The sequence below is a fragment of the Typopeltis vanoorti genome, chromosome 5 (genome assembly GCF_054136105.1).
Source record: "Typopeltis vanoorti isolate ZY-2024b chromosome 5, IOZ_Tvanoo_1.0, whole genome shotgun sequence".
Lineage (NCBI taxonomy): Eukaryota > Metazoa > Arthropoda > Arachnida > Uropygi > Thelyphonidae > Typopeltis > Typopeltis vanoorti.
The window spans coordinates 167,379,226-167,397,971 of record NC_143553.1 but is presented as its reverse complement, the minus strand read 5'-3'; the positions used below and the strand labels follow the sequence as shown (position 1 = coordinate 167,397,971).

Sequence of the window (18,746 nt, the reverse complement as noted above, 5' to 3'; positions counted from 1 at the left end):
TCTGCCTTGACATATTTTTTTAATAGGAGTCTTGCACTCGGTCAAGATCCTAAGGAGTGGAAGGAGGGCAAGATTGTGCCACTTCATAAAGGAGGTGATTGAACTCAAGCGTCAAACTATAGGCCTATCTGTGTGTTAGGTGTTGTGGTTAAGTTGTTGGAGAAGCTTGTGAGAACTAGGATCCAGATTTGGGTAGATAACAATGATATAATCTTTGATGGACTGCATGGATTTGATAAAGGGATGTCATGTTTTAGTAATCTATTTACTTATTACAATAAAGTGACTGCTTCCTTGGACAGAGGAGAAGGATACACAGTAATATAATTGGATTTCACAAAGGCTTTTGATAGAGTACCTCGTGATAAGTTGACAGTCAAGCTAGAGCAGATAGGGTTGGATATTAGATTAGTGCATTCGATTGGAGACTGGCTATCTGATAGGTATCAACAAGTTGTGTATGGGGGGTGCGATATCCAGGAAAAGGAAAGTCACTAGTGGGGTGCCTTGGGGGTCTGTTTTAGGGCCATTTAATTTGTATATTAATGATATTGACGAAGATTTGGATGGAGATATTCAGTTGTTTGCAGATGATGCAAAGTTCGGATGAACCATAAAGAGTAGTGAAGATGTTGTGGCCTTACAAGAAGACTTGAATAAATTGAGTGATTGGGCAAGGAAATGGGGATTTGAGTTCAATGTTGCAAAATGTAAGGTATAAAGGATAGGTTTTATATAAAGGATAAATTTATGCTTGGTCAGAATATATTTTTGTAAGTAGTGGAAATAAGAGATCTGGGGGTGATAGTGGATATCAGCTAATCAGCTAACGCCTTTTTTTATTCCCGTATACGGGGAGTAGGCGAGGCCATTTAGCCCTATCTAACTTATGGAGACTGAGTGGGCAGTTCAATCTCCACTGGTACCAATCAGAATAGATGGCCCAAGGCTATCACTAATTAAGCGGTACACAGTGAAGAGAGACGGCTCAAATGTGCCGCCATCTCGTGGTCTCTAACCCTAACACAATATATTTAATGTCTGAAATAATGTGGGTTCTATGGTTGATTTTCTTGAGTTTACAGGACGAAAAACCCGAGTTTCCGGTAGGAAAAACCTGCTTGCCCGTGACAGAGATCGACTAACTCGGGAACCGGTCGAAAAAAGGCTTAGAAAAATTTCCTCTAGTCGCTGACTAGACTCAAAACCAAGTCTTCCTTCGTGCGGCCAAGCGCCGTGGTGTGTAAACGCCACATCCACTGAGCTACACAGGCTCTGATAGTGGATAAGGATCTAAAATTTAGGGGACACATTGCCAAAATTGTGAAGACAACACAAAGTCTTCTGGGAGTGATGCGGAAGACACTGATGTGTAGAAGTAGAGAGATTCTTGTTCCGCTGTATAAGGCTCTGAATAGGCCACACATGGACTATTGTGCCCAGATTTGGTAACCGGGTTTTCAGAAGGATGAAGAGATGTTGGAAAGGGTTCAGAGGTGACTGACTAAGGTAGTTTCTGACCTCTGGAATGTCAAGTATGTGGAAAGATTGAGAAGATGTAATTTGCAGAGTCTGGTGGACAGGAGGAACAGGGAAGATATGATAGAGACTTACAAGTTGGTAAGGGGTTGTTATAGGATCAATGGCGGAGAAGTCCTATAGAGAATATTGGGAGAACCAGAGGTCATCCCTGGAAACTGTATAAATAGGGTGTGAGTAGGGGAGTGAGAAGATGAGGTATTTTTTGTACAGAGTTGTGAATGATTGGAATGCTTTGCCTGAGAGTTGGTGTCTGCAAGGAGTTTGAGCATGTTTAAGACACGGTATGATGAGATATGTAAGTGTGATAAAAGGACCTCCCAGATGAGTCTATGACTCCATGAGGTCTTGGGGTAATAATAATAATAAAATAATAATAATAATAATATATCACAAGGGTATTCGAATATGTCATTCGCTCAGGTTCTTTCAGTTGGAAAAACAAAATCTACAAACAAATTGTAGATTTGTTGAAATTGGAGATAGAGGGATACCCTGCCATGGGTATCTCTCTATCTCCACCTTTGGAAAACTACTATTTGAAACATTTCGAGGATACTATATTCTCATCCATTCATCCTCATCCATCTCTTTGGTACCATTACATCAATGATGTTTTTGCTGTTTGGCCACACACCGAAGATGAACTTTCCACTTTTCTATAACGGATAAATAACCTTTACCCATGCATCCAATTCACTATGAAAAAAAAAAACTCTGGTACTTTATCGTTTTTGGACATCCTCCTTACTAGAACATCTTCTGGTAACTTTCTACAAGCGTGTTTCGAAAACCCACATTTACTGGCAGATATAATAAGTGCATTAGAAATATCGATATCCGACTTTGTTGCTCCAGGAACGGGGAATGAATGTAGGAAGACAAGTAATGTGATAGGAGAGAATGAAAAAAAGATATATATGAATGAGAAAATAGTAGTTGATAGTGTGGAAGGTGTGAGTGACTGTGAAAGATTAGGAGATGGTTTTGTTTGGGAGACTGAATTTAGATTAAGAGTGACTGACCTGCAGAGGGAGATAGATGAGTTGAAAGAGGAGGTGGAATGTCTTGTGAATGAGAGCATAAGTATGAAAGATAAGATTAGGAGAATGGAAGAGATAAATGCAAGGAGAATCAGAGTAGGAGAGAGAGAGAATTAAGGGAGTATGAGTGAGAGGTATGGGGTGCTAGAAGAGGAGAGAATGGAAAGAATAGAAGAGGGGTAATGAGAGAGAGGTATGGGAATGCTAGCAGACGAGAGGATGGAATCAGTAGGAGAGACGGAATGAGAGAGAGAGATGGAAGTGCTAGAAGAGGAGAGAATGGAAATGGTAGGCGACATGGAATGAGAGAGCGGTATGGGAATGCTAGAAAATGAGAGGATGGAAACAGTAGGAGAGACAGAATGAGAAAAGGATATGGAAGTGCTAGAAGTGGAGAAAATGGAAACAGTAGGAGAGAGGGAATGAGAGAGATGTATGTTAGTTCTAGAAGAGGAGAGAATGGAAACAGTAGGAGAGAGTGGTATGGGAATGCTAGAAGAGAGAATAGCAGTAGAGGAGAGGGAATGAGAGAGAGAGCTATGGGAATGAAAGAAGAGGAGAGAATGGAAACAATAGAACAGAGGGAATGGTAAGAGGTATAACGTATGGCGACTCAATGATCCGTGGTGTTTAAGATAGGATGCGTGAGGAGTGTTTGCCAGGAGGAACAATAGAAAGGGTGGCTATGGCAATTAAGAGAGGCGAAAGGGTGGGTGAGATGATTGTGATGGTAGGAACGAATGACTTTAGTGGTAATGTAAGTCGGGCAGCGAGAGATATGAGGTTTTTGCTTGAGGCTGAACGGAAGAAGACAGAGAGAGGAAAAATAGAGTGTGTGTTGACTAGGTATGATAATGATGAGCAGAAGAGCGGTGATATTGAATTGCATAATAGGAAGAATGTGTGACAAGAGAGGACTGGCATATGTCGATGCTTGGAGTGCATTTGAGGAAAGAGAGGAATTGTATGCAAGAGACCGTTTACATTTGAATGAGGAAGGACGTAGGGATCTGGAGAAATTGCTGTTCTGAACGAGTCAGTGTGTCCCAGGGAGTATAATAGCGGGGGTGGTCTCTTGTGGGAATGGATACTTGGGAGAAGGGAGACGATGTCAGGTAACACTGAGCCCAGTGGAGTATAGAAGGCATAATGCTGGGTATAGAAACAATGGCATTTATATGCTTTATACTAATGCCGGAGTATCCGGAATAAGGGAGAGGAATTGGTGGCACAGATAGCATCAGCCTTGCCAAATATTGTTGGGATCACTGAGACGTGGTTGACAGAAGGGGATATAATAATAGGAATAGAAGTCGCTGGGTACAGCATTTTTCGTCAGGATACGAGGGGAAAGTGTGGTGGTGGGGTACTTCTTATGATAAGTGATGACCTATGTCCTCTAAGAGTGGAGGCTTTGGAAGGAATGAGACAAATGATTTTGAGAGCATATGGTGTGAGATAGAGGTCGGCAAGACAGGATATTTAGTGGGGTGTTGCTACAGACCCAGGAGCACGGAGGATGGGGACCAGGAGATGTTTAGACAGCTAAGTTTGGCAAGTGCAAGAAGAATGATTGTTATGGGAGATTTTAACTACAGCAGTATAAATTGGAGAGAGGAAGATGCATGTAGCAATAGTGGAATGGAATTTCTAGAATTCTTGAGGGACAAATGTCTTAGTCAACATGTAACAGAGGGAACAAGAGGTTCAAGAGTTTTAGATTTGGTTATAGCATCAGAAGAGTTGATAATAACTGAGATGACATCTCTCCCACCAGTTGGAGAGAGTGACCATATGGTTTTGACTTGGAAAGTGAATAGACATGCAGGAGTATCAAAGAGACGGGAACTTATGTGAAATTATAATGCAGGTGATTATAATAGTCTTAGATGTCTACTTTGGGAAGTTTCATGGAGAGAGGAATTGGAAGTCCGGGATGTCATTAGTGCATGGGAAATTGTGAAAGAATATTTGTTAGCAGCAATGGTAAGTTGTATACCACGAGTGAAGAACAGGACACAATTTGGAGTTAAGTGGATGACAAACAATATTAAACAGGAATTGCATGTGAAAAAGAGGCTATGGAAGAGATATAAGGAGACAGGTGAAGAGAGGATGCATGAAGAATATAAGACACAGGCCAGAAGAGTGACTAGTGTGGTAAGGAAAGTGAAACTGGAATATGAGAGGAGATTGGCCCTAAGATCCAAAGAAAATCCTAGGGAATTTTTTAGCTATGTGGCCAGTAGGAGGACAAATGACTGTGGAAGAATGATATTATGGGATAAAAATGGGAATAGAGTAACTGATGCAGAAGACATAGTGGAATTGTTCAATGACCACTTTATTTGAGTATTTCATCCTGGAGGAGTCAGTTTTAATGCTAGAGCAATAGGGCAGGTTCAAGGTTTAGAGGTACAGGAGGAGAGTGTGTTTCAGATACTGAGAACTCTGGATGTCAATAAAGCTTCGGGACTGGATGGTATTTCAATACGAGTTTTGAGAGAATGTGCTAGGGAACTGACATTGCCTTTAACCTGGCTTTTCAATGCAAGTCTGGCTTCGGCAAAGGTGCCCAGGGAATGGAAGGATGGTAAGATAGTGCCATTGCATAAGGGTGGTAACAGACTGGAAGTGTCTAATTATAGGCCAGTCTGTGTGTCATCAGTAGTTGTTAAGATCTTGGAGAAAGTAGTGAGGGACCGTGTACAGCATTGGGCAGATGAGGGTAATGTTATCTGTGAGAATCAACATGGATTTGTGAAAGGGTGCTCTTGTTTTAGCAATATGCTAGCCTTTTATAATAAAGTTACAAGAACATTAGATGAGAGAAAGGCATATACTGCAATTTTCTTAGACTTAGCAAAGGCATTTGACAGGGTGCCACATGATAAGCTGATATTTAAGTTGCAACACATGGGTCTGGATGTCAGATTGGTCAACTGGATTCAGGATTGGCTATCTGATAGGTATCAGAGAGTTGTGTATGGTGGAGCAGTTTCAAGGAGACAGAAGGTTACAAGTGTGGTCCCACAAGGCTCAGTACTAGGATTGTTTAACCTTTATATCAATGACATTGCCAGTGGATTGCAAGGGGATCTTCAGTTGTTTGCGGATGATGCTAAGCTAGGAAGGATTATAAGTAATAGTGCAGATGTGGTAGCCCTGCAAGAGGATTTGAATAAGCTAGATAGATGGGCAAATGAATGGGGGTTTCAGTTTAATGCAGCAAAATGTAAGGTCTTGAGGTTTGGGAAACATCGATGGGATGCAGCATACTCTATGGGAGGAGTTATGCTAGAGGAAGTAGAGGAGACAAGAGATCTGGGGTTGATTATTGATAGAAACCTGAAGTTTAGGGGACATATTGCAAAGGTAGTGAAGGTAACACAGAGGATTGCTGCAATTATGAGTAGGACACTGACCTGCAGAGATAAGAGGGTTATCATTCCGTTGTATAAGTCTCTGATCAGACCACACTTCGATTATTGTTCTCAGATTTGGTCCCCACGATTTGAAGGGGATAAATTAACTGTGGAAAAGATACAAAGACGGATGACAAAGATGGTCTCAGGACTGTACAAGGATAGTTATGAGAATCGGCTGATGGAATGTGGACTGCAGAGTTTGGTGGATAGAAGAAGGAGAAGTGATATGATTGAGACTTTTAAACTGTTGAGAGGTGGTTACAGGGTTGACACTGGGGAGTTCTTTCACTTGTTGAACAGCGGGAAGGAGTGATGACAAGAGGCCATCCCTGGAAGTTACGAAAGGAAACTGTGAGCAAGAGGGTGAGGAGTGGTTTCTTTGCATGGAGGGTGGTTGAGCCGTGGAATGCATTGCCTGATAGAGTGGTGAGGGCAAGAACGGTCAATGAGTTTAAGGGGTGGTATGATAGACTTTGTGTTTCTTAGGGGGAACCTCCCTTCGATGAGTCTTGACAGACTTTATGTTCTTAGGAAGGACCTCCAACGACGAGTCTTTTGACTCCATAGAGGCCTGAATAATAATAATAATAATAATAATATATTCACCAAATGTCTGCGCACCACATGTCTCAAAAATTTGGCACATTCTTAAATATCTAATTCATAGAGCATATAAAGTGTTCTCTTCCCCAATAATCTTACAACAAGAACTTTCCATTATTAAAAAGTTAATGGAATTAAATGATTACAACTCCAATCAAATCCAACAGATACTTGACTCTTATGTTCCAACACCTACAGTTTCTTCAACAGTCCGCAGAGTTTCTAATCCGTACATTCCAGGAATCTCAGAACCTATAGGTAGAATTTTGAAATAAGTATGAATTGATTCCAACATATATTCCTATCAACAAAATTTCTTCTTTATTACCTTCTACAAAAAATAAACTGTCTTCTCTATCTTTGGCTGGCATTTACCAAATACCTTGCGAATGCGATGTCTCTTATTTTGGACAAACTGGCCGTTCTTTGGAAAAAAGAATAAAGGAATGTCAATATTATATTGATTATAACAAACCTCTGAAGTCTGGTCTGGCACAGCACAGTATTGACTCTACTCATAGTGTCCAGTGGGATAAAGCAGTTCTTCTCCATAGATGCATATTCAAATATGAACGCTTATTCAAAGAAAGTTGTGAAACTATCTCACACCGACCGAATTTAAATAGAAATAACTGTATGTCTCTCTCAAAGTTCTGGGAGACTTTTATCTTATGTATAAAACCATTTATCTTAATAGATTAAATTTGTTATTTCTATTATTTCCTAGCACGCAGTAACAATTGTATTTTAATAGGTGATCCACCGAACGTTTTGCTTTTATTCCATTCCTATTACTGTTACAGACACTGAAGATGTACTATTAATTTTAGTATGAAATATCTGTCCTTTTACTAATTAATGATATCACTGTGGTTTTTACGTGTTGCTTTATTATTTATTTAGTAAAGAATTATGCTACAGGCCGTACTGCTTCTGAAGGTAATGGGATATTAGTTTTGTTGTGTCACCTTTTCTTAATAACATTTATATCTATGCTCTCTACTTTTATTTGCCACTTGGTGTCATGTGGTACTATCTAAGTACAAAGGGAATTGCCCTGGGGTAGAGCCAAAATCCAAATGCAACAAAGCTTCTGAGGTTCTTCTTCTCATAAAATCCTAAGACATTTATTTGTTATCACTGCGCCACTTAGGACAATTAGTTTAAAGGAGAAAATCTTAAACAAGAAGTGAATACCCAGCTGTACCACAGTGACTAACAACCGTGCAATCGTGACTGTAGACACACTACTCAAATCTCTTGCTTAGGTTCGCATATTTAGCAAGTGGTGCATCGAATAGTACTAACAAACAACTGAATCAGAGTAAACAAAAGATTTATTTAACATACTAACATATATACAGTTCATGGAAGTCTGGGAAAGATCATTTCTAAACTACAAATTTATGTGCTATCATAATTATCAAATACAAACAATAAATTCTCATAACTCACATAGGATTAACAATGGAGCTGTTCTATATTACTCCACACATAAGATCCTCATAACTCTCTTAATTAAAACCTAGTAAACATACATTATCACCTTGTATTCACACATCCTAAGGTTATCACTCTTTAAATTACACTTGTCTACTTTCACAACTTATAATTTGCTGCAGTCCTAAATTTTATCTTTGTTAAGTCCTTAGATCTTGATTCACATATCATTCATTTACACTATTTAACAATAATATTTCACGATACCGTATTATAGTTATCTCCTGTGCTTGTTCCTCTCTTTACTCGTCCTTGGACCCTCAGATTGATTTCTTCATGCTGGGGTTAGTATCTGGGATTCCTCGATCATATGCAGGCCCATTCTTTTCAGTCGGTCATGCCTTCTTTTCAATAAGATTCTTGAGGGAAAAGTCACTCTTTTGCACGTGTTGCCCTTTTACCTAGATTCTGAGGCCTTTTCGCAGACTACCCTTTTCTTCCGGAGTAATGTGATTCACCTCGGACCATGTGATGCATAACCTTTCCCGTGGATACGCGGCGTCTTCCGTTTCCTTCTGCTAGGCATCAGGGCAGAGATTTCCCCTCGTGCTCTGGAACCGTCCCTCCACTCACGAAGTCCACACACCAAAATCAAACCACAAGGGAAAAAACCTCGTGGGGAGGGTTCCTGACTCTTTTATATCTCTGCACCCTATCAGCACCTTTCATAATCTTCCTCCTTCCCCCTGACTCATCGACAGTGCTCAACGTGATATCTCTTGGTAGAGGATTTCTTCTTTTCTGCCTACTCATCATGTGCTGTGTGCACATGATATGCTTGCGGCAACTTCCTTTAATCCTGTGCTCTTGGCCTTGGATTATGCTACAATTATCGTTAAAAACTGTGAGTCATTCATCTAAGCTTTGTTTATCTAATTCCTAGGAATGGTATACTGCTTTAATCATACATTAACGTTCTTTTTCCCTAGAATTTCACCACCAATATTTAACTAGCTTAAGCAACCTTTCTACATAATGGAATAACACTCTTTTCTTATGCATTTTCACAATTATTATATTTTTGTTTAATATATCCTAATTTTGTTCACATACATGTAATTTACACTCTTAGATGCAAGCAAATTTTCTATTATAGGGTCTTTGCTTGTTAAATTATGAAAGAATAAATTTTCTTAGGAATTTTATCAATCACAATTTAACAGTTTGCTGTTACTATGACAACAGTGAAGCACATCGCATTTGTAACTAAGCGCATGCATAGAAAATCTCCTAAAACCTGTCATTGTCTGAATCACACCATTCTACGTATAACATTATGTTATGATTGCTAACATGAAATTGCACAGCCAAGATGACTCTATGTGCCTTTGGATTTTCTGGAATTAACTGATAAGCTATAACAAAGTAGATGTCATACAGTTTATTATAAACTGACTTTAGATAAGCAGTGATTGTTTACGTTATGAAGTGAACTTCACTCTTCACAACACACATTTCCAAACATGACATATTTTATTACAATAATATATACATATTATCCCTTCATTAATTTAATAAGGAAGCTCCTCAACACCACTCAGGCTGTGGGTAGTATCATCAGATTGTTTATCTTTACTAAATAAAGATTCAGAGCTGTCATCTACTGTGACATCATCCATCAAGGGCCTAGAATTTTTCTTCTTCAATAACATGGGTTACGCAACTTTTCCATGTTCACTCAGTAATTTTTTGACATCCTTCCATGATTTTCAACATCTGAAATTTTGAAAGTTGTATTTTTAGCTGCAACATATCCTTTAATTTGTGCCCAGATGAGTTCTATGAGATTCAGTGCACAATGATATGATGGAAGATGAATAACTGTGTGTCCTTTCTGTTCATCAATACTGTCAATGCGATATTTTTTGAAACTAACTCTTGACATTTGCCACCAAGTTCAATAGTTCTGTTTTCACCATATCAGAAGTAAAACCAATTCCTTTTCCTTATTCAGAAGTGGTTCTGAATGTCTTTTTTGTATAGCCTGAGATGGCACATTTTCCAGTTGGACAGAATGGTAAAGCGCATTGTCCATTACAGTAACGCTGTTAGGCTCAATGTTTGGCAGAAACATGTTCGTGAACCAATGTTCGTAGTGCTTTCCATCCATTTCCTTATGATAATCACCTTGTGATTTCTGCACTCGTAAAATTTCAAGGGCCCCTGGTATAAATCTGTCTTTGCTGCCAATGTGCGTTATGATTATTATACGAGGCCCCTTTTCACTCGGTGCTTTCAGGCCTGTCGTTAAGCTCAACAAAAAATGCTTGACGAGCACTTTTTACTGTCGTGTTCTGGAGAACTTTAGTGCAGGTGTGACCGGCATTCACCCAGGTTTCATCTGTATAATAAATTTTTCATCCCTTGTGACGATATTTCCTGATAGAATGCAAATACTGGTGACGCCATAAAATTATATCTTCCCTTTCAAGTAATGCCAATGATTGCTTTCTTGTGGTGTAAACAAAATCAAGGTCCTTTAACAACCGGTAAGTTGTTGTTAATGAAACGTGAGAAAGATGTTCATCATTATTTACAGCAGTCATTACCTTATATATCGTAGGAATTTGGTTTTCTTTCAGAAGAAATCATGCACTTTCTGATAAATTGCTGACAGCGTAAAGTAGTTGTATTTCACCAAGCATGTGCATAGTCCTACGGCGCTAGGCCTCTTCTTCCCCTGCATATGTAGTTGTCCTGTCATGGTCAGTTCCTTCTTCATGCAGTATACTGCCATCTTGCTTACACCTGTCAATTCTGCTGTTTGCTTCATGATATTGCCCACTGTTTCATCAGGATTTCTCGTCAGTAAACCAGCAAAAACATTTAGTACGATGTGCTTTTCAGAGGTTTGCCTTTAGGATGCATTACTAATTTAGGACTACTGTGAGTGGGAATGCAAGAGACACCACCAGTCATCTCCACCATGTTTAGGGTAAAGTTGGAGGTCATCGGAGACCATGTGATAGATAATTGCATATTCCAAAAATAAGTTCCCTGTAACAATTTAATGGTATGAAACATATAATTCTAGCATCAGCAAGTAAGGAAGTAGTAAAATAATTATATACAAAGTACCACACGATGCGATAACATAAAAAATTTAAGGAACTATTTTATGCAGCATAAGCCTATAATATGAATGGTAAGAAAAGCTGGAAATGTAGCTTATTCTGCCACTTCCAAGATAACCTGAAAGAGAGTATAGTGATATACAACTGTTTGCAGATGATGCAAAATTGGGGAGAGTGATGAGGAATCAAGCAGATGTTGTGGCTTTACAGGAGGACTTAAAAGATTATATGAGTGGACAACAGTATGGAACTGTCAATTCAATGTTGCCAAGCATAAGGTTCTGAAATTTGATAGGCAACAGGATGCAAAGTATACACTTGAGGCAGGAAATTTAGGAGGAAGTTGAGATCAGATGATAAGAGACCTTGGAGTGGTGGTGGACAAGGATCTGAAATTCAGAGGTCACGCTGCACAAGTTGTGAACACATCACAACTTGTGCAGTTGTGACAAGTTGTGATGCATGAGGACATCATATCAGATTATGGCAATGATGTGAGGGACTTTACATGAAGTTAATAAAAAAGTTATAAAAACGGTGCTAGAATTATATGTTTCATACCATTAAATTGTTACAGGGAATTTATTTTTGGAAAATGCAATTATCTATCACACGGTCTCCGACAACCGCCGACTTTACCCTAAACATAGCGGAGATGACTGGTGGTGCTAGCTCTTGTATTCCCACTTACGGTAGTCCTAAATTAGTAACGCATCCTAAAGACAAACCTCTGAGAAGCTCTGAAAAGCGCATCATACTAAATGTTTATGCTGGTTTACTGACGAGAAATCCTGATGAAATAGTGGGCAATATCATGAAGCAAACAGCAGAACTGATGGCAGTATACTGCATGAAGAAGGAACTGACCATGAGAGGACAACTGCATATGCGCCGTAGGACTATGCACATGCTCGGTGAAATACAACTACTTTACGCTGTCAGCAATTCATCAGAAAGTGCATGATTTCTTCCGAAAGAAAACGAAATTCCTACGATATATAAGGTAATGACTGCTGAAAACAATGATGAAGATCTCCCTCACATTTCATTAACAACAACTTACTGGTTGTTAAATGATCTTGGTTTTGTTTACACTACAAGAAAGTAATCATTGGCATTACTTGAAAGGGAAGATATAATTTTATGGTATCACCAGTATTTGTATTCTATCAGGAAATATCGTCACAAGGGATGAAAAATTTATTACACAGACAAAACCCAGGTGAATGGCGGTCGCACCTGCACTAAAGTTCTCGAGAACATGACAGTAAAAAGTGCTCATCAAGCATTTTTTTGTTGAGCTTAACGACAGACCTGAAAGCACCAAGTGGAAAGGGGTCTCGTATAATCATAACTCACACTGGCAGCAAAGATGGATTTATACCAGGGGCCCTTGAAATTTTATGAGCACAGAAATCACAAGGTGATTATCGTAAGGAAATGGATGGAACACATCACACATCACAATAGATGAAACACATCACAACTTGTGCAGTTATGACAAGTTGTAATGCATGAGGACATCACATCAGATTATGGCAATGATGTGGAGGACTTTAACATTCAGTTTAAGTTCTGGTTCCATTGTAAAAGGCCTGATCAAGGCTCCAATGGATTACTGTGCACAGATTTGGTCCTGTGATTTTCATGGTGATGAGGATATACTGGAATGGTCCAGAGAAGACTAACTAAGATCATAACTGGTCTTTGGGATGTGGGATATGAGGATAGATTGAGGGAATACAGTCGTGGATTGGAGGAGGAGGAGGAGAGGGGATATGATTGAAACATTTAAATTGACAAAGGGTTGTTACCGGGTTAATGTGGAGGAATTTTTTTTGTAGAACAAGAGGACATACCTAGAGCTGTATAAGGAGGGTGTGAGCAGGGAATAAGGAGTAGGTTCTTTGCATGGAGATGGGGGTGCATTGTGTTGCTTGATATGATGAATGCAGATACATTGAATGAGTTTAAAGCATGGCTTGATGGGCTTTGTGTGCAACAGTGTTTGCCTCCCACAATGAATCTTTTGACTCCATGGAGATCTAGTGTTAATAATAATAATAATAATAATAATAATAATAATAACACTGATGCAGAAATGCTGATCATTTCAGAATTCTAAATTCTCAACATAATACTACCCAGTCAATATTTCTAAATAAGTGTTATAAGGAATACGTCCTTTACATACTGTAATTAATATGCAGGGTGTTTCAGGAGGAATAGTAAATATTTTGGTAGCTAGTAGTATCGATTATTCTGAGTAAAAAAGTTCACATAAAAATGTGTCCAATTGCCAATGGAATGAGGAGATACAACTGTTTGAAACTGATATGTAAAAAAAACCAAAAAAGAAAAAAGCTATTATAAGAGGTATTAAAGAACAATAAATGGCTTATTGTTGTATTTATTGACTGTCTGAATGATACAAAACACAAATAACTGACAAATACCTGTAATTTACAGTTCATAATAAATGTTCGAAAATGCCAATATCAATGCACTTTGCAACTCTTGTGGTAATAGTACATGTAATTCTTCTGAGATCATCTTGACATTCTTTAACGAGAACAGCATTATGCATAATTCAAGCAATCAATTTGTCTTTTGCATTTATTTTTCTTTGTATACTTCACTTTTCATCCATACCCACAAACCAAAATCTAAGAGGGTGAGGTCCGGAGACCTTTGTGGCCAATCCATCATTCAGAAGAAAGTTCAATTTAGATATTGTGTCACCTGACGGCTATAATGTGCAGGAGCTTCATCATGCTGAAAGAACATGCCAATCCTTGCAGCCAAGGGAAAATCCTTCAATAGTAGCAGAAGTTTGTTTTGCAGAAATTGTAGAAAAATGGGCTTGTAACACAACATGCCCAATCAAGTGATTGTCGATCATACTGCACCACACATTTACAGAGAAGTGATGATTGGAAATTTTTTTCTACAGTGGTATATGGATTTTTGTCTGACCACTGATGCCAGTTATGGGTGCTGTTGATGCTGTCACGGTGAAAGTAGCTTCATCAGTAAACAGTATTAATGGAATTAATCGGCGATTAGCATTTATCCACTGACAAAATTCCAATTGACTGCCTTCATCTCCTGGGAAAAGGTGTTGCATCCACTGTATGTAAAATGGATACAAACCTTACTTATGTAATGTTCACCACAGTGGGCCACTCAGGATTTAATCTTGGGGGGGGGGGGGCGAGTTGAGTAGACAATTTGAGAATACACACTACACATCGCAGTGTTCACAGCAGCCGTGATTCCTGAGTTATGGGGTATTCCCACCTTATGTGACCGCTAATTCATAAGTAGTATAGAAATAGAAGACACGATATAACATAAATAAAAAAATGAATTTTAATTAGGAAAAGATTTTTGGAAAATTTTCTAGTGTTTTTTCCTTTTTCTTTGGGGGGGTGCCAGGGCCCCTTGCCCCCCCCCCCCCCCCAACCTCTTGGTGCACCACTGGTTCACCATACTCTTGTATGTGGAAGACTGATACATGCAGAAATTCTCTGTGTGCTTGTAGTAGAACTACGTTCTACCGACTGAGAACGCGTTCTACTTGATCTACATTTATTATTATTATTATTATTTGACACCTCAGGGAGTCCAAGGACTCATCAAGGGAGAGCACCTGCACTACAACTCCATCTCCACATTTAATCACGAACTGACTGCAACTACACGAACACCATCTACTGCCGACCACCAATGGTATTTCCACAGAAATCATAAACATCCATGCTCACAGTGGGATTCAAACCCACAGCCTTATGGCTGGAGAGCAGATGCGTTATCCACTCAGCCGACCAGCTAATATTTAAATGATAATTATTGTAAATTTGAATATTAATAATATTAATAAATTAGTATTGTTGGCCTGGTTGGCTGAGTTATTAGAATATCTAGCTCACCAACAAACAAGCTGTAGGTTCAAACCCTGCCATAGGAGATGTCATCGATTGGTGCAAAACCACTGCCCCAGTTATTGAGGCTTGAAGTGTCTTGAGAATAAGTTCCACGTTTAGGCTCTAGAGCAGGGTTATTATTTCTGGACAATGCAACAAATAAAATTAAATTTAAAAAAATCCTTAGGCTGTATACAGTACTAATGAACTATGAGTTTATAACCTTTTATAGGTGAGAGTGAAAAAAAAAAAAAAAAGGAAATTGCACAGGCTTCTTTATGCACCAACAAATGCCTAAAAATAATTCACACCAAGGAAAAGAGCAAATGACACAGCAGAATGATTTAACTAATAATTATACCAACAGAAATGTAAAACAACATGAGAACGGTTATTATTCATGAGGTATTTTGTTCATTAGTACATTATTTATTATTGTAATTATCTATTTCCAATGAATCACGAACTATATGTAACTTATAAACATTTATTTCATTCTTCTTTTCCCTACCAGGTTTTAAGGGTCAATGATGTCACAGACAAGTAACATGGCTTCACAGAAAATTATTATAAAGTAGTAATCCCTGTCTACACAGTCTGCTAGGCCCATCAATTGCATTATTCCTTTCAGAACCTCAACTGGCAACCTCAACAGCCACATATAACCTCAACTGCCCAAATTACACATTACACAGTTCTTTCTGCCACAAGGGTGGCACGTGCATTCACGAGAACCGACATACAATGCCAGAGACTTCAAATCCTAAATCCCCACTAAATGATCTGCTTTGGTTCTTTTCACATATGCTCTCTCTATTAATCTTCAAACTCAATCAACCACTCTGACCTATTAAACTTTTTTCTCTCTAAAGCTCAACTTTCTACAGTCTAAGTACCCCAGTGAGATCATCTTTCTTGGGACTTCAATGTTCACAACTCATATTTGCTCCCCTTCTCCAGTTTCACCGATCAAGCAGGCAAGGATGTTTGAGGTGTTTGCCATCAACGACCTATCTGAGATCATCAATCTTTCCACCAGAACACCAGACAACCCCCCCCACCACAGCCAATTTGCCAGCACACTTGACCTCTTCCTAACAAGCTCCCATTCCAGGTATACTGTGATTGTCAGTTCTCCCCTTGGAAACTCGTATCATAATCTCATACAAGTCTCTTTTGCTGAACAACCTACATCCACCAGTTCAGTCTTGTGTCCTTTGACACTACAAGGATGCCAACTGGGAGGAACTCTGTGACTTCTACTCCTCCTTCACATGGTCCAACTACTGCTTCAGTTCTTCTGATCCAACACCTGTTCAGATAGAACAGAAAAACATCCTCACAGAAATGAAGGCTTTCATCCCCTATTCCAGTCCCAAACTCTCAGCCACCATCTAAGTCTTGGTTCTCAAAAAAAGTGTTGCAATGCTGTAAAGGAAAAAACTCTGCTTATCATTTTGTTCATTTTCCACGTTCAGTAGAAATATGCTGCTGGGAACAGTACCAGTCTCACACAGTTTGTTGTAAACACTCTTGAATTCGATATTCTGTGGTTAGGAAACCGCCAACAGTATTCTCTACAAGCAGCAACAGCACTTGTATTACAAAAACCGTAAATGAATATCATACCGGATTAAGCATGTGTAAAGAGATGTATGGCATTCTTATCACTTTGAACCCAAAATTGCATCAGGTTATAACTGCTTCTTGGTCACATCTGATTCAGAGAGCTGGGCACACATTGGAGTTGTACGCACCAGTTTCAGACAGCAGTATCTCTGAATCCATTGATAATTGATGTACATGTGAAATTTCTTACTCAGAATAATTGATACTATCACCTACCAAAAGATTTACTATTCTCCTGAAACACCCTATATATTCATCTAAAAATTCATTTTATTATAAAACTGAAGTTTTAGTATCTATTTCAATCTGTACATCCAAAGTATGCATATACTGATGGGGAAACTATCTCTTAAAATTTCATGTTAAAATAATGAAAAAAATGCATTTCAGGAAATAATTTTTAAATTAGATTTCACTTACATGCCTGAGCTCGGTTGTTATAAGCTGCAGCAGTAGCTTTCACACCAATACTACGAGTATAATAAATGATTGCTTCATTAAAGTCGCCAGCTGTAAAAGCCTGAATATTTCCAAAAATTAAAGCATATTATTCAAAGCAAAATAAATTATAAAAATCATGTAATCAAATAATCTGATTACAGTGTTTCAATTTCAAATGAGTAATTAATGGGGGGGGGGGGAATGATATAATAAAAGCCACAAGTTAAAATGGAGTGTAATGCATTGGTCTTTGTGTGGGCTTTATCAAGATAAGTTAATTTTATATTTATTGTGAGTCAATATTGTGTAATTTTTAGATCGAGTGTTGCTGTGTGATATTTGTGACTGGAAAACAGTGTCTGATTAAATATTTTAGCTGGTGTTATTTTAAATTCTTTGTTTCTTATTTAGTACAAAAATATATATAAACCTGATTTAAAAAAAAAAATGTATATATATATATATATATATATATATATATATATATATATATATATATATATATATATATATATCAGGGGCAAATATTTCAGGTGTGTTAGGTGTGTGGTACTCATCCACCAAATAGCAATATCACCGATATTATATTTTTGCATTTACTCCCATTAAAGACTCTCCTAATTGTTTCCAGACTTTGTGTGATTCCTAAAAGATTCACCCGATTCACATGAATCACAATAGAGACTAATGCTTCGTGAAGAGGACACTTTTCACACCCGTAGACATTGCATCACATTCACGTTAATAGCCCGGGTGTGCTTGTAAAATACATACACCTTAGCGTTCTAGTAGTTTTAAACTGCTCAGAAGGCAAGGCTGGATGAGTTCTAAGACAATAGCACCTACATACTATGATTGGTTATTGTGTCAATCCAATTGAACGTCATCATTAGTCATGAGTTGCTGTTTTTGTTTTCTGAGTTCCATCTGTTTTGCATGATTGAAGTGTGAATGCGGTATGCAAGTTTTTATATACAATATACACAAGTTTTAATATATAATTTTCAATAAATTTATAACTTTTTGCCCATATTTACAATGGGAAAAAGTATTGTAGTTGAAAGAGATAAGACTCTTCCTCCTCTTTCAAATTTTACACATTTCAGTAATTCAAATTATTATTATTATTATTATTATTATTCATGCCTCCATGGAGTCAAAAGATTCATCGTGGGAAGTCCTTCCTAAGAACATAAAGTCTGTCAAGACTCAACGAGGGGAGGTCTCCCCTAAGAAACACAAAGTCTATCATACCACTCCTTAAACTCACTGACCGTTCTCGCTCTTACCACTCCATCAGGCAATGCATTCCACAGTTCAACCATCCTCCATGCAAAGAAACCACTCCTCACCCTCTTGCTCACAGTTTCCTTTCGTAACTTCCAGGGATGGCCTCTTGTCATCACTTCTTCCTGTTGTTCAACTAAGTGAAAGAACTCCCATTGTCAACCCTGTAACCACCTCTCAACAGTTTAAAAGTCTCAACCATATCACCTCTCCTTCTTCTATCTGCCAAACTCTGCAGTCCACATTCCCTCAGTCGATTCTCATAACTATCCTTGT

General features: G+C 38.4%; 1 protein-coding gene across 1 annotated transcript in view; it reads right to left on the bottom strand.

Annotated features, from left to right (window-relative positions):
- The window catches only part of LOC150107040 (sperm-associated antigen 1-like), a 190,864-nt gene that overhangs the window by 74,251 nt on the left and 97,867 nt on the right, over nucleotides 1–18,746 (bottom strand). The window contains exon 5 of the mRNA XM_090393546.1: nucleotides 17,163–17,262. Coding sequence (XP_090249672.1) covers nucleotides 17,163–17,262 — 100 coding nt within the window. The remainder of the gene's footprint in view (nucleotides 1–17,162; nucleotides 17,263–18,746) is intronic.